Here is a 15,121-nt window from a genome sequence, read left to right on the forward strand (position 1 = left end):
TGGCACCGTTAACGTTCTCCAAGCCAAACCCAGACTGGTCCATCAGATTGCCAGATGGAGATGCGTGATTCGTCACTCCAGAGAACGTCTCCCCTGCTCCCCTAGAGTCCAGTGGTGGTGTGCTGTACATGACTGAATCCAACGCTTTGCTTTGCACTTGGCGATGTTCGGTTCGGATTCAGCTGCTCGGCCATGGAAACCCATTCCATGAAGCTCTCTGCACACTGCTCTTGAGCTAATCTGAAGGACACGTGAAGTTTGGAGGTCTGTAGTGGGTGACTCTGCAGAAAGTTGCTGACCTCTGCGCATTATACGCCTCAGCATCCACTGACCCCGCTCTGTTTGTGTGACCTGCCGCTACGTGGCTGAGTTGCTGTCGTTCCCAATCACTTCCACTTTGTTATAAATCCAGTTGACTGTGGAATATTTAGTAGTGAGGAACTTTCACAACTGGACTTGTTGCACAGGTAGCATCCTATTGCAGTGCCACGCTGGAATTCACTGAACTCCTTAGAGCGACCCATTCTTTAACATAGAAGCAGTCCGCATGTCTAGGTGCTTGATTTTATACACCTGTGGCCACGGTGAAGTGGCCAAGTGATCGCAAGACCTGAATTCAGTTATTTGGATGGGTGAGCGAATACTTTTGGCAATATAGCGTATATGCCCTGGCCTCGTGATAAATGTAACCCACTGTAGTGCTTCATGTTTGCAGCTTTTTCTAATTTGCTCTAGACATCTGGAGCTTTTAAGATAAAGCCCCTCGTTTGCTCGCACAAACTAGCGTGCTCTAAAACACCACCAGCGGGTTTTTGAGACCCGAGCCATATCTCCAGCGCAGTGGTCAGTCGGCTGCCGTATTTACATTCCATAAAGGATCGAAATGAAAACACACTGTAGAGGGGCAACGGGAGACACACCAGGAAGAAGACATGGAGGGAGAGCGGGAGGAAAGGCAGAGGAAAAACAAAGCCTTACATTGTTTACCGTTGCATTACTTGTTTACAAGCCCACAAAGGATTATGGGATTTTCAAAATGTGTTGACTTTTCTTGTTATACTTATTGCAAGCAGCTGTGGACGGCAGTCTGCAAGCTGAATAATTAACGGGAGAGTGTAATTGAGAAGAGATTTGGAGAGTGGGGGTGGAGAGAGAATGTGGGTGACGGGGAACAGGAAGAGGCAGAGGAGAAACGGGGGGAGCAGAGAATCTCCTCGCTTTAAGTGTTGTCATTTGAAATTAAAATCTCTCACAGTGCCGGTTTATGGCGTGGCCGGGATGCAGCAGGAGTGGCGGGAGATTTACGAGGATCATTTCACGCACGGCGATTGGACAATTGGCCGGACGAGGATGGGCCATGCCGGAGCACAGCTCGGAGCTGCAACTAATGATCATTTTCATTAGTCCAATCATGTGTCCTTTCCCTCCGACTTTCGTTCTCTTAATTGTAATGCAGCCCCTCTCTTTCTTTCCACCTAGTTACTGCTGCTACTGCCTGTTTATCTCGGAACAAACGATGATGTATCACTCAGTGTTTGTGTGACGTCAAAAACACACACACACACACACACACACACACACTCTCTGAATGGTAATTAAAGCCTCTCCGCTCCTACTACACAGCACGTTGACATGTAGGTCAATGAGCCCCCGTGCGCCCATGAGTGCCTCTCCCCCTCACTGCGTTTTGAAATGATTTTTAAAGAACTTATAAGCAGATCGGGACAACAGAGGCGATACACGTGTGGCGTAAACACTCCCCCCGGATACAGCAGTTGTCTCTGTCAGTCCTGTTTTCTATTCTTAAGTCATATCAGGTCTGGAGCTGGTAACAGCTGATATCGAAATGTGCCGCAGCGAGGCGGAAATAAAAATGGGACGAAAAAACACGTCCTTGTTTGATATTTGAGGTTTAGTTTGAGTATTAATGCAAGCTTAATAATAGCCTTGAAATGCCTCTAAAATCCCCTTAAGCTTCAAAAGGTTTTATTGTTCTTTTGAGCTGCTCAGCCACAGCTGTGTTGGTCTCAAACGAGGATTTAGGGACACCTTGATAGTAATGTGTTTTTAGCCCGGTATTAAGGATTTATGAAGGACAAAAATTCCTTGCGCCGTGCTGATGCTTTTGTCTTTCGCAGACATCTAGGAGCAAATTCCGACTATGCAAAGAAATAGTAAAGCATTTCAGTAAATACCCTAAATCGCCTTTCTATTGAGCATTATGTGAGAGCTAATCTGATTCTTTAAGAGTTAACAAAATCGACACTGCAAGAAAATTTATCAGGTGTATTTCCCAAAATGTTAAACTGGTCTTCTGCTCCCATCTGTTGAGTGTGTGCGGGCTAAATTTTGCATGTACATCATCACTACTGCAGCCACAAAAAGCAAGACACAAAACAAAAACATATATAATGTCCACACCTGAACACCAAGGTAAAAGGCAGTTTCCTGTTTTTGTGCCATAAAAGCAGAGAGTAGTGTGATTAGATTCCTGTGTGAGAGTAATAAAATGTACCAGAACACAGACACACAAGGGGGTGGACGGATGGTTATGACGCCTATCCTACTCTTCATGGCCCCTCCCCTTACTCTTCTTCTCTCCGTCACCATGGTTACAATGATGCAGGTTACCGTGGCAGCCAAGTAAACCCTCACACGCCCCACAAAGGCTGCACGTGCGTTTGCTCACGCACACACACACGGTTTGTGACGCTGAGTGCTTGAATTTAGAGTTTTTTAGTCTATTTCTGTAGAAGACGGGACAGGATGTGTCATACTACTTAAATTCTTTCTTGTTCATCTCTTTGTTTTCCTGAATAGATGATGGAGGATCCGAAGCTGGCAGTTCAAAATAAGGATGAAGTGAAAATGTTTGTGACACACACACACGCACACACACACACACACACACATCATTCATACATATGAATGGACAGTATCTTATCTGGTGCTGCCAGTCTTGTGCATGTGGCTGGTGTTATCTCTTGTCCTGGCTTTGTTGGTGGATTAAACTCTCTCTGAGGCTATATTACCACCTAGTGGTCATACTACGAACTGCCTGACAAGATTGTAATCGTGCCTGTCTTGATGTTTTTCAAAAGCTGGACCTTCAAAGATGATTCACAAATAGAAGACTAAATTAAAAAAAACACACATTTTGACTGCCTGTAAAGGCCACGTTTAACTATTAGCAAAGTTGATAGTAATCTGTTGAATTTAATGTGAAAGACATCATGCTAGGGTGGAAAATAGCAATTATTTTAATAAACAGCTTCAATAAATTGTGAGTTTTTTAGTCAATAAAATCTAATGGAAAAAAAGAAAGGTGAAAATTAAGAGAGGAAATTAAAAAAGAAACAAAAAAATGGTACATTGTATGCGTCCTCACTACAAATCCAGACTTAAATCTGCGTCTGTAGCACTTCCTCAAGTAATAAGCTTCAAAACCTACTTCCTTCTTCTAGGGTATGTGAATGTGTGCGCATCCGTACTACAGCATGTTCACCTTTATCCCTTTTGGGATTTACTCAGACTACTTAGTAGTAATCCCATTTCTTCTAATCCAACCCTCCTCGCCTCCTTCCGACACACTCTGGCACACTCTGGCACACTGAAATCTGCACATGTAGCCTGCGTTCTCTCATTTAGACCAGCAACCATTCATGTTGTTGGACTACTGCTGTCGTTGCTGTGGAGTCGCACTCATAAAACGCCATGGACCCCTCTCGCTCAAGTCTACGCCCAGTGAGACCTTGGTAAGAACTCTCTTGGATATGCGGAGCTTGCTAGAATAGAGCTAAACTCTCTAGCGTAGCAGAAAGTCTGGGCCTGGAAATGTTCATGAAAATTAACATGGCTAATTGATGTTCAAATACAAATGTCTGTGTATGAAATAGATTCTTATTCCAGCTGCTGTTAAGGCAGAAATCGTAAGGACAGAAAGTGTCCATAACCGACTGGGGTTGGATAGAGATATTTCCTACACTTAAGTGATCTTAGTAAGAAAGCCAATGCAGTTGTAATAGTTCATCATTATCAACATTATTCATTTAACCACTTACAACCCACTCAGTTTTGTTGACTCATTTGAATTGTTGGACTTCATTACACTCACAAACATTAAGCTGAATTAGTTTTTTTCTGTAATGTCTTTATTGTCTTAGTCTAGCTGTTATTGTCTTTAGTATATCATTAATCAATAGCGCGATATGAGGAAATGTTCCTATGCGTGGCTCAGCACGTGGTTGGAGAGGAACATTTAAAGCCTGAAAGCTGGTTTTCAGGACAAGTTTTTGAAACTCAGCCAGTCTGGTTTGGAGATGACAAACAAACTGGGGAGCCAGCCAAAGTGTTTAACTGCCTCTGGAGGTATTAGCATGAGCTCATCTACTTTCACGACACTCGTGGCTAATAGGTTAAACACGACTCCCCATCCGCTGAAGTGGCCACTACATTAAACATAGGACGCAATTCAACATATCAGCCTACAGATGCAGGTCTAATCCCAATACCTACTTTTATTTATTTATTTTTAGTTCATTACTCTGCATCTAAAAAAAATAAAACCAAAAATTTACCTTTTTAAAAGACTGAATGTATTTTAGTAGATATAAGGTAACATGAATCTCATGCTTTTGTTGTGACAGGCAAGTCCTTTGTGAACTGCTGTATTCTCAGCTAACTGCTAACGTCAGCATGCTAACAACAGACAAACAATCTCCTGTTTAGCTAGTGTAATGTTTATCACGTTCACCATTTTGGTTGAATTCGGTAGCATTATAGCCTAGCACCAAACCAGAGCAAGTTGCTGTGCTACCAGGGAGTTAGCCAAGGTTTTTAGCCGTCTATGATGGCATTAGCATGAGGTCAACTACCTTCCTGACCCAATGACACCCCAATGCCTTATAGATTCCACTTAACTTTATTCAACACAAAGATTAGCATAGAATCTCAGTTGCATTAAAGCTGTACATAAGTAAAAACATTTTAAGCTTAAACTAGAAATTAGTTAATTCATCTCAGTAAGAGCACTCAATGTAAATTCAGTGTTATTTTCTGCGCTTATTAGTGAGCTAATGGTAGCTTTTCTTGTGCTAATGACAGTGCTAACATGCTGCTACTGATAGAATGTCTGTGGTATTTGCCAGCTAACTTTACCGTGTTTGCATGCTAATATAGCTAATTAGCATTTAACATGGCGTTAATGTTATCATGTCATTATGTTGCTGTTTATATTTTAGTTTTAGACAGACATCACAGCAGGCTTATCATGAATCAATCAGCCATAAAATCTGTTCATAAGGCCGCGTAAGTGTAAGTTTTCAATTCGACTCGACGCAGGAGGAAAAACACGGTCGTAACTAACGAGATTGACGATGACTCGGTTCCATTAAGGTGTGAGCCAGCAGCAAGAGCCTTGGCACTTGAACACCTGAGCAGAATGGAGCTCATTATTAATGTGATTAGTTACACCAGTGTTTGACGAGCTAAAATAACAGCTGTTTATGTCTTATGTCGGGTGTCTTGTAACTAATTTCCTGTAAAGGCTGCAGTCAGTCATCTATGGAAGCAAGCAAGTCCTGACGGTCTGCTGTCTGGAAGGTTGTTTTTTTTCTGGGTCATGAAGTGAAAGAGAACATGGAGGACAGGAGCGGGATGCTCTGTTAGCTTTGGGACGCACACAACACTTCAAATAATGATGATGCCTTTTTCCAGGATATATCTCCTAATGAGTTCTCAGATTAAAATCACTGCCATAAAGGCTTGTTTTCACTTCATACTTAACTGGCCTGTTTCTCTGTTATCACCTTGTTTATCTGAAGCAAACTTGCATTCACTCATCCGATTAATGGCTCTCATATGCGGTATTGATTTTGGTATTTTAGTCTGCTGTGGGTGGCCATTTTACCTTTTTACAGCAATCAGATGAAGGAAAAATCAAATGCGAGACACGGTATACAGAGCTACATAATAAAATCCGCTGTTATTCAGTCAGTATCTGAAATTATACATAAGAAACAGTTTGTTCCTTCTCCTTCCTCTGAAGAAAATTTCAAGGAAACTTTAACTAAGATAAGTCAATAAACAACATGACTTCATTATTTTAACATTTTAGCGTTCTTCCCTCCTTAGGTTGTTCTGCAGAATCTGCTGATGTGCATGGTGAGCTTCTACTCTCTCTACTACATGGTGGTCAGTCTCTGCATTGGGCTGCTCAGGTACACTCTGACACACGCTGTGATAACACATGTGGAGTTTCACGTCAAACTGAACAGCTTAGAACTGAAGTTTAGCCTGCTTTTTTTCCAGGGTTCATGATATCAACAGCTTGTTGACTCCGTTCGACTACACAACACAACCATCATGGCAGAACCCCAAATACCTGGGTGAGCGGCAGCATCTACAACTAGCCTCAATCAGCTGATTTTAAAATAATACAACCATATAACTAATGATACGTATTTGGTAGGAGACAAAGTGCTAACAATTTGTCACAGTTGATTTCTCAGGGCTAGATATCTGCACAATAAACAGAAAGACCGAGAGACACCTTTAAGTTCCAGACATAATGATAATACTCTGTGGTGAAGTGCAGCTTCATGTGTGTCACTTTCTCTCGTCCTACTTCCAGTCGGAGTAATCTCCACAGAAGTCACCTACATTTTGGGAGGGCTGGTGTTCGCCTGGATCGTGGAGGAGTGGGTCTGGGATTACGCCATAACTGTGACACTGCTGCACGTCGCAATGACTGTAGCAGGTAAACACACACAAGTGGATCAATAGAGCGGAACAGTTGATAGGATTGGAGTCCTGGTTATGTAATTGGATATAGTGTCTGTAGTTCAGAAATGTATAAACAAACACCGGCACTATCCATTGGAAACCCACATAAGGTTTATATGTATATTTCTATTTTTTTTATATATACATTAAATTAAATGTTTGTCTCATTTTAAACACAATATCTTGATGTATCACTGCAGTGATGTCAGATTTCCCTTCAGCTGAGCACTGGTGGATAGCTCTGGGTAAGACTTGATCTTACTTCTTGCTCATCTTTCTGGTTGTACCTGTATTGGATTGTTATCTGTCTCCAGTCCCATTTGCAGAATAAATTTAATCCCTCTGTGACCAACAGATATCATTTTCTCCTGTTACAAGATTTACTGTAACTCATTTCCTACTCGCCTCCAGATTCAGCTGATCCTCTCTCTGCAGGTTTGGGCCTGGTGATGATGATATTTGGAGGACAGCTCCTGGCCTACAAACTCTTCCGGAGCAACTTTGTGTATCCAGCTGAACTACAGAACTTCTAAAGTACACAAGGAAAGCTTTTAACAGGCTTATTGACTGATCTCCGGTCCGGATGAGAGCCATGGGTTCACTTTACATTTTACGTCTACGTTCATGTTAATATTGGATATTTATGATATATATTGTTCGTCTTTAACTTAGTTCACTAGCTAAAAGTCAAATCCCACCTTGTACAAACAGTTTTTTAAAAAAGATATTCTGTACAGTTTAAATATTATTTTGTATTGTTTCTTTACACAATTCACACTGTAAGCTGAAAACCGTAAAATACTAACTATTATTTTACTGATGGATATTTCTGCCATGGTGAGTTTAGTCAGTTATCTATTTATTTATTTTTTTACCATAATGTAAAAATTAAAATAAGTCACATTACAACATCTGCATATAGTTTAATTGGCTAATAAATAAAAATAAAAACTACTCAGAATGCAAGCAAAGTTCTGATGTGCTCAGACAGTTGGGTTATCAGAAAAAAATCCACATTTGTTCCCCATTTCATTCTTAAAATATGAGTGGATGCTATCTAATGCTCATGTCGACGCTTCATGTAATCCTTGTTTTGTTGCCTCTGTGTATTAGTTCAAATCTGTTGGGAGATTTCATTAAATATTTGATGATATTTGAAGGATTGCTTGGTGTGTCTACTCTGTGTTTCCATTCATATATGTGGCTATTGGAGTGTGTGGCTATCGTTGGCTGTGTAGTTAAGAATCTGGCACAAACAACAAGTTTTAGACCAAGAAGTAGCTATTTAGACATTTCCGACCAATTCCTGGGATTATTTGGGGGGAGCGCTACTTTTACTGGTAGCCAGTGAAGTGGTCCTCGGAGCCCCGTTTTCTTGTGTAGGTCACCTGACTCAGGTACGCGAAAACTGCGCTCCTAAACAAAGTTGGAACCTACTTTTATTCTGATTTACCTCTTAAAAACCGCTCCAAGAGGCTTGCGTGCAACTTATATCACCAACTAAATATGTCAGGGAACGGGTTAATATCGAGTGTGTGGAGGAGAAGCCCCGCCGAGCAGCTGTCCACCAGAGTTCCGGTAAGTCAACATCATGTTAGCGCGGCTAGCAGCTGGCAAGCTACATTGATAGAGTGAGGCCCCACGGTAAAGAGAAGACGGATTCTTTTTATTGAGTAAACCTTTTATTATATACAGTAAAATATGTGTAGACATATATGGTACCTTCAAAATACAGGACAAAAGTTTACACTTAGATCCGTCCACATTAGCTTGGTAGTGCAGTCGCTGCACATTTTAAGTAATGTGAACAGATTTCTGAAATGAAATCCGGGCACATTTACAGCTCGGAGATGAAAAAAGAATTAAATGTTATGAAGATGAAACGAAGAAACGGGGGCAATTGCGGTTTCGTTCTTTTTGACGTGTTTATTCATATTTCAAGATATTAAAACTGCGCTATGTCTGTAATGTCAATAGTAGGGCGACCTACCGTAATAGTTGTAGTCTGCGCGTAACATGCTCACTGGCGCTTCCTATGCGACTACCGTAATAACCGTCGCTGTAGTCTACGCGCAAGATTATTTCTCTCATTCATAAAACGCTAAAATCGGGACATTTTTGGGCACAGCTTTAGCCGGGGGACAGGCCATCCAAAACGGGGACTCGGGGAAGTCATAAAGATTTGGTGTGAATATTAATATCAGTTCAGTCATGTCTTCACATCTCATTATGGAGCTGAAATCGCTCACATACAAACTTGAAGACTGTTAAGAGAATGCCTGAGAAATGTGTTATCGTATACACAGCATATGTGCACTAAGTCAGTCTAAGGGAGTTAATAGTTAAGCTCCTGAACAATTATTTTTTCCGTAGTTCGTATAGACGCTGTATTGAAGGATTGTTCTCATTTCTTCAGTAGTGTGTTGTTCCCCCCTTTGCCACCTAAGCAGCCTCATGACCTCATTGAGGCATGGACGGGTACAGTAGACCTCTGAAGGTGTGCTGTGGTATGTGGCACTAAGACGTTAGTGGCAGATTCTTTCTGTTGTTCGTGTGAGGTGGGACCTTCATGGATCAGATTTTATTCAGAACATAGCACAGATCTACGACTAGATCAAGGTCTGGAGCCAAGTTCACACATTGAAGTCATTGTTGTGTTTCCTGAACCATTTTTGGTTTGAGACAGTATCCTGCTGAAATAGACCACTGCCATTGGGGAATACCATTTCTGTTGAGTAGGTTCACAGATTCACATGCACGACAGGAACCAAGGTCTTGCAGCAGAACATTAGCAAAAGCATCACCATTTTATAGACACCAGTAACTGTCACCAGATCAGAAACACCCCACAAGAGCTGCAGGTTTAGTTCAGCCAGTAACAGAACCCAGTTGTCTAGTCATGGCAGTTTGATCCTTTTCCAAGTCACCCAGATCCTTCCACCTGACCCCACCATAATAATGCGATAATCAGTGTTGAAGTGGTCATATTGTTACGGTTGATTGGTGGATTGGGTGTATATTTTGGGAAAGAGACAAGAATAACTGTAACTAAGGTGCTTTAATTGACAGATTGAGCTGATGAGTGGCATCATTTTATTTCTCGCCTTGGTAGAGTCCTTTTGAGCACCTACGCCAGCAGATGAATGACATCTTGGGGGATGGAGGGATCCTGAAAGAGGTGGTCCAACCTGGAGAAGGTTCACCTGTGCCCAAAGACGCTTCCGTGATATGTAGGTAAAATGTATTTCTGAACCATCAGTCACAATCAATCAAATCATTTCCTTCAGCATGCCCCATCTCTCTCAGTGCATTACTCTGGTTTCCTGGAATATTCAGACCAGCCTTTCGAAACCACCACTCACTTTAAGTATCCCCCAATGATGAAGATAGGAAGAGGTAAGAGATTCTTGGTTCAGTGTGTACGACTGATGTGTTCTTGTTGATGGAAGGATCAGTTTTTAACGTGGCTGTTCAAACAGACTTGACGCTGGCTGGGCTGGAGTTGGGCCTGATGACCATGAAGAGAGGAGAGTTCTCTCGCTTCCTCTTCCAGCCTAAGTACGCTTACGGAGATCTGGGCTGTCCTCCATTCATCCCGTCTGCTGCCGTGGTCCTGTTTGAGGTCCATATCCTCGACTACCTCGACTCCAAACAAGTGGATGACTTTATTACCATGAGTTCGGTAGGGGAGCTGCTGCTGGTGTCAGGACTAAGAGTCCTTAAATTGTGACTGTGGTTTTCCAACAGTCAGAAATGAACCTAATACTGTGCTACGAATCCAAACTGGACGTATCCATACATGCCTTTCCCTTTAAATCCTTACAGAGAATAGGTACTCCTTGTTTTTCTCTCCTGAAATGTCCCACTGCTCGTTTTCTTTGTAATACAATTTTAATGATATTACTGATAATTTATAAATTTGCTGGATTTTCTTTGTGTTTCTGTATTTTGTTTGTCTTCAGGACGGCCAGAACACTTCTCCTCTGTCCACACTCTTTGAAGTTGTCAGCACACTACGCAGCTTCGGCAACCGTTGCTTCAGGCGTTGCCGTTACTACCATGCCAAGGATCATTATAAACAGGTGAACCCATAGACATGATAGAGATTATTAAAGAACGTATTGCTTTTACGTATCATTACATTTTGCGCGTGGTGTCGTATTAATACGCTGTGAATTTTGTTGTGGATTCTCTGCTTCGCCAACAGGCTATGCAGCTCCTGGGAAGCAGAGACACGCAGGGTGATTCAGAGACGGAGAGGATCAAGACAGCTCTGCTTCCTCTCTATCTGAACCTCTCTCTCACTGAGCTGCGTCTGGACAGCCCTCGCAAAGCCCTGAAATATGCCAACAAAGCCTTGGAGATAGACTCTGACAACACAAAGGCTCTTTTCCGCTGTGGACAGGTCAGACGGGGCTTTTGTTTGTTTTTCAGCCTGTTAGATAAAATTCCTCAGTCTGAAGAGATTTATTGTTTAAGGACAAAAACAGGGATGATGTGCGCAGTCAGACGTTGATGTAAAAAATATATCTCTGCCCTTCGTCATTTGTCAAGTTCCATGCAGTGATTTGGCTCCATTTGAGCGACAATTCAACGAACTCTCAAGCAGCTCAGGATGCGTTTTGATGACTATAGTCTGTTTTATATAAACTGATACGGTCTCTCTTAGGCTTACATGGAGCTGCATGAATATGAGAGCGCCCAGGGTTGCCTCTTAAGCGCTCAAGCGAGGAAGCCCTTTGACAGTGACATCAATAATCTTCTGAGGAGAGTGACAATGTAAGAGGATTCAATAAGTTGCTGTTTCTGTGCCCTCGGCCTCAGGTTTACATTAAGATACAGACGCATTGGACGTCTGAAGGCCGGCTGTGATGTCACCTCATGTCACCGTTGCCTCTGACAGAAAGTTGCATTTAAACGCACTGCTAAGACTACAGCCAACATTTTGTGGCGGTATTTCCCAGAAGAGTTAAGACTAGCTGGGAAGAACAGGAAGAACGTGTTTGGCATATTTGTCATTTTTTCATCACATATCAAACAGTGCTTAGTCCTTTTTATTTTCCAGATGCTACAAGGACAGCTTGGACAAAGAGAAAGACTTGTACTCAAAGATGTTCTGAGACCTGAAAGTCCTCAACGTAAATGTAAAGATCAGAAGAAACAAGGTGAGGGACTATTTTCCTGAAGTCTGCCTGGTTTAATATGTGCTTCTCTCTCTCGGCTTGTCTGGGAAGACTATTAATTTAAAATAAGCTCTGAACAGTGGGCCATTTTCTCCCTTTCCCTCAGGATCTTTTGTGGGTCGTTTGGCCCTGGGAAATAACTCTTTCTATTGTGAGTGACAATACTGCGTCTGTAGTGAATACGAAAGTTCAAGAACTTCACTGTTTATCAAGAGGAAATGCTTGTCGTGCTTTTTCTGATTTTGGCATGTTAGACATGTCGGTTTAGGTCAGGTTGTAGGAGCATTTCTTGGGATTTCTGAACAGTTTCTGGATTGTGTGTCCCAGTTGGGACGTTTACTGCAGTTTGCGACACACCAACCACACACAAACACCTAGCTAGCAGTTTATGGCTGTGGTAGAGATGCATGGCCAAAAAACCCCACATTTCTGGGCAGAAAGACACCGTCCAGCACGTCTGTAACCAGTAGAAAAAAATCCTGCTTCACATAAATGAGTTTATTACTGGATGTATTTATTTTTTTTACTAGCAATGAAAACAGCTTATTGGGAATGTGGTCTCTCTCTGAGAAAAAGGTCAAAGCTGTAATAATTGTGCATGTAACATCTGTTCAAAACTTGGATGTGGACATGAACCCTCAGCATCGCTGAAGCATTTTACTGACCTCAATAATCAAATGTTTGTGTTGCAGGTTTCAAGACTCAACAGCATGCTGTCTTTCCAGTGCTGCCATTTCTTTTGAAAGTTGTGTTTGAGTTTGGCTAACACTACGAAGGGAATAATATCATATTGATGTCTAATTTGACACGTTTATTTTATTAATTAAAAAAGGTATTTAGTTCAAAAGTTTGTTAATATAGTTCTCTTCCGTCCCCTATATTCTCTTTGTAAATGTCACATTTGAGTGTTTGATGGGATGTAATCACTCCTGAGTTGAGAATAATGGAAATTAAAAAAAAAAATAAAAGCGTTTTCACATCTAACATCCTGTCTTTGTTTTTGATCGTTTGGAACCTGCAAACATTCATGATCTTGAATTTAAGGTTGGCTTCGTTGTGCTACAGTATCTCAATCAGAATCAACTTTATTGGCCAAGTACGTGTGCACATGCATAGAAATTGACTCTGGTCTTTTTGCTCACTGGTGCAAAACAAAGCACTTAAGTAAGCGTAAGAATAAGAGCATAAAAAATAGAAAACTGTTCAACATAAATTAGACTTTCAGAATAAAAAATGGAAAAATAAAGGTCAGGAACAAATACAGTATATACACGATAACAGATATATAGCAGATACAACATTGGCTTGAACAGTAGTAGTGGCACATGGCTAGTGCTTGATTAAAAGATACAGTAAGTATTAGTCTTCCTGTGTAAATGATCAGTTGACCAATTGCCGACTGGTCACACTAGTTCATTCATTCATTCATTCATTCATTCACTATCTCTAACCGCTTGTCCTCTAGAGGGCGCCAGGGAGCTAGAGCTAATCCCTAGCACTGGGCGAGACATAGTGTACATCCTTGGCAGGTTGCCAGTCTATCACAGGGCCAACACGAAGAGACAAACGAGCATTCACGCTCACATGCATGCCTTCGGCCGATTCATATTCACCGATTACGCAGACAGTAGCTGGAGCACCCACACAGGTGCAGAGAAGACACACAAGCTCTGCACAGAAAGGCCTTCAGTCACGCCGGTGTGTGCAGAGAAAAATATTAAAACCTAGTTTTGTTTTAAAATGTGTCCACTATTCTCTTAAATTTGTTAAAATTAAACTGCGTCACTTAGACTTCACACATGAAGTTTGTTTCAAGTGTAACAGATATGTTTCGGTTTGATGGTTGTGGTTGAAGATGCAAAGTTGGTGACATGGACGTGTAGGCAAATATCAGGAGAAGTGTGATCTGGACAGCGGATCGAAATACATGCAATAATACTTGAACTGCTGACTGACTGGCTCAGTGTTTCTGTTCAGAACTGCGTAGACATTGATTTAATCTGAGCTCAGCAGATGGGGTGGGCGGCTTGGAGGGGCAGAGATGAGCTGCGCTAAGTGCGAGTTTCACTTGGCTTAATTACCCCAGATTGAAGCTGTAGTGACCCTAGGCGGTGCGTTTGGAGGCCATTTGAAGACAAAAAGGTAAGCCACAGTGGAAGAACTCCACTGCAGGCAGTTTAAATAATTATTGAAAGAGGAGAGTTGAGTGAATTGTCTCATTTTCATTTAGATTCTTCCAGATCTGTAAGTAGCCTTCAACCTCATCAGCTCTGCTGTTACTCACCACATCAACACAACATGCTTCCATACAGCGGGAACTCACAGGTCAGCAGAACGAGGCCGTACGGAGGAGACCCTCGAAGGCACGAAAGTGAGGGATACATAAAGGATAGATACAAAGGTTTTAACAAGAGTAGTGGGAAGAAAGAAGATGGACTGATAGGGTGATCAGTGGTGGGGAGGAGCAGAACAATCTCATTGACCTCTCTGGCTAATCCACTCCTCACAGTGAGTGTTTTAACATCATGTCCCAGCACATGACCAGTAGATCATGCTCCGTGAGAGACTGGTTGGACTGGACACAAACACGCACAGATAAGATGGTCTCTAAAATAGCACGCTACCTTCTTATCAGGTAAGGAATTAGGAGAACCTCCTCTTGAATTGCGACCCTTTCATTCTTTATAAAAAAAACAGACATATATTCTTAACCCGTGTAATAAATGTAGCCTTGATGTGTTTAATTGTTAAAGTTTCATGGCTGCACGTTACCTGCTGTAAGTCGGCTGTGATCATTTGTGCTCAACGCTTTCCACAGCTTTGTTTTCTGTTTAAACAATATTACGTAAAATATCCAGAGGTGTACATGATATATTTATGCAACAAGGCCATTTGTTTTGTTGCAACTTCACCTACTTAACAGAGATGTTCTATATGCTCCAAGTGTTGCTGGAGCTTTGACTACACATTTATGTAAGGATGCAGGTGCGCCTCCGAAGTGCTGCTTTGTGTACTTCACATTCCTGGTTACCTGCATGTGAAACTATGACAAATATATAATTCCACATATTAATATACACTGATCAGACATAACATTAGGACCACTGACAGGTGAAGTAAATGGCACTGACCACATTGTTCCCCCCATAGCAATG

General features: G+C 41.8%; 2 protein-coding genes across 5 annotated transcripts; both read left to right on the plus strand.

Moving 5' to 3' along the window:
- Window positions 1-3,582: 3,582 nt before the first annotated feature.
- On the plus strand, window positions 3,583-7,943 carry tmem244 (transmembrane protein 244). The gene is made up of 6 exons (XM_047573958.1): window positions 3,583-3,755; window positions 6,133-6,218; window positions 6,310-6,386; window positions 6,632-6,757; window positions 6,984-7,028; window positions 7,219-7,943. Exons 1-6 carry the CDS (start codon window positions 3,663-3,665, stop codon window positions 7,314-7,316), a joined length of 525 nt encoding a protein of 174 aa, XP_047429914.1. The 5' UTR covers window positions 3,583-3,662; the 3' UTR covers window positions 7,317-7,943.
- A 227-nt stretch (window positions 7,944-8,170) lies between these two features.
- On the plus strand, window positions 8,171-12,950 carry fkbp6 (FKBP prolyl isomerase 6). Of its 4 annotated transcripts, none has more exons than XM_047574002.1 (9): window positions 8,171-8,361; window positions 9,896-10,013; window positions 10,120-10,179; window positions 10,263-10,465; window positions 10,746-10,865; window positions 10,991-11,188; window positions 11,453-11,562; window positions 11,832-11,948; window positions 12,659-12,950. In XM_047574002.1, exons 1-8 carry the CDS (start codon window positions 8,290-8,292, stop codon window positions 11,908-11,910), a joined length of 960 nt encoding a protein of 319 aa, XP_047429958.1. In that variant the 5' UTR covers window positions 8,171-8,289; the 3' UTR covers window positions 11,911-11,948; window positions 12,659-12,950. The 4 variants fall into 4 exon arrangements, with proteins under 4 accessions (XP_047429958.1, XP_047429956.1, XP_047429955.1 ...); XM_047573999.1 differs by having other exon boundaries at window positions 8,174-8,361; window positions 10,090-10,179; XM_047574001.1 differs by having other exon boundaries at window positions 8,174-8,361; window positions 10,090-10,179; window positions 11,849-11,948.
- Window positions 12,951-15,121: the final 2,171 nt, after the last annotated feature.

Source organism: Mugil cephalus, chromosome 21 (assembly GCF_022458985.1).
Source record: "Mugil cephalus isolate CIBA_MC_2020 chromosome 21, CIBA_Mcephalus_1.1, whole genome shotgun sequence".
Lineage (NCBI taxonomy): Eukaryota > Metazoa > Chordata > Actinopteri > Mugiliformes > Mugilidae > Mugil > Mugil cephalus.

Bases quoted from the DNA above. Each gene is read 5' to 3' on its own strand.
- tmem244 (XM_047573958.1), top strand. From the start codon at position 3,663: ATGTTGTTGGACTACTGCTGTCGTTGCTGTGGAGTCGCACTCATAAAA. The intron at 3,756-6,132 runs GTAAGAACTCTC...TTCCCTCCTTAG, and splicing joins CTACGCCCAGTGAGACCTTG to GTTGTTCTGCAGAATCTGCT. The intron at 7,029-7,218 runs GTAAGACTTGAT...CTCTCTCTGCAG, and splicing joins GCACTGGTGGATAGCTCTGG to GTTTGGGCCTGGTGATGATG.
- fkbp6 (XM_047573999.1), top strand. From the start codon at position 8,290: ATGTCAGGGAACGGGTTAATATCGAGTGTGTGGAGGAGAAGCCCCGCC. The intron at 8,362-9,895 runs GTAAGTCAACAT...TCGCCTTGGTAG, and splicing joins AGCTGTCCACCAGAGTTCCG to AGTCCTTTTGAGCACCTACG. The intron at 10,180-10,262 runs GTAAGAGATTCT...CTGTTCAAACAG, and splicing joins AATGATGAAGATAGGAAGAG to ACTTGACGCTGGCTGGGCTG.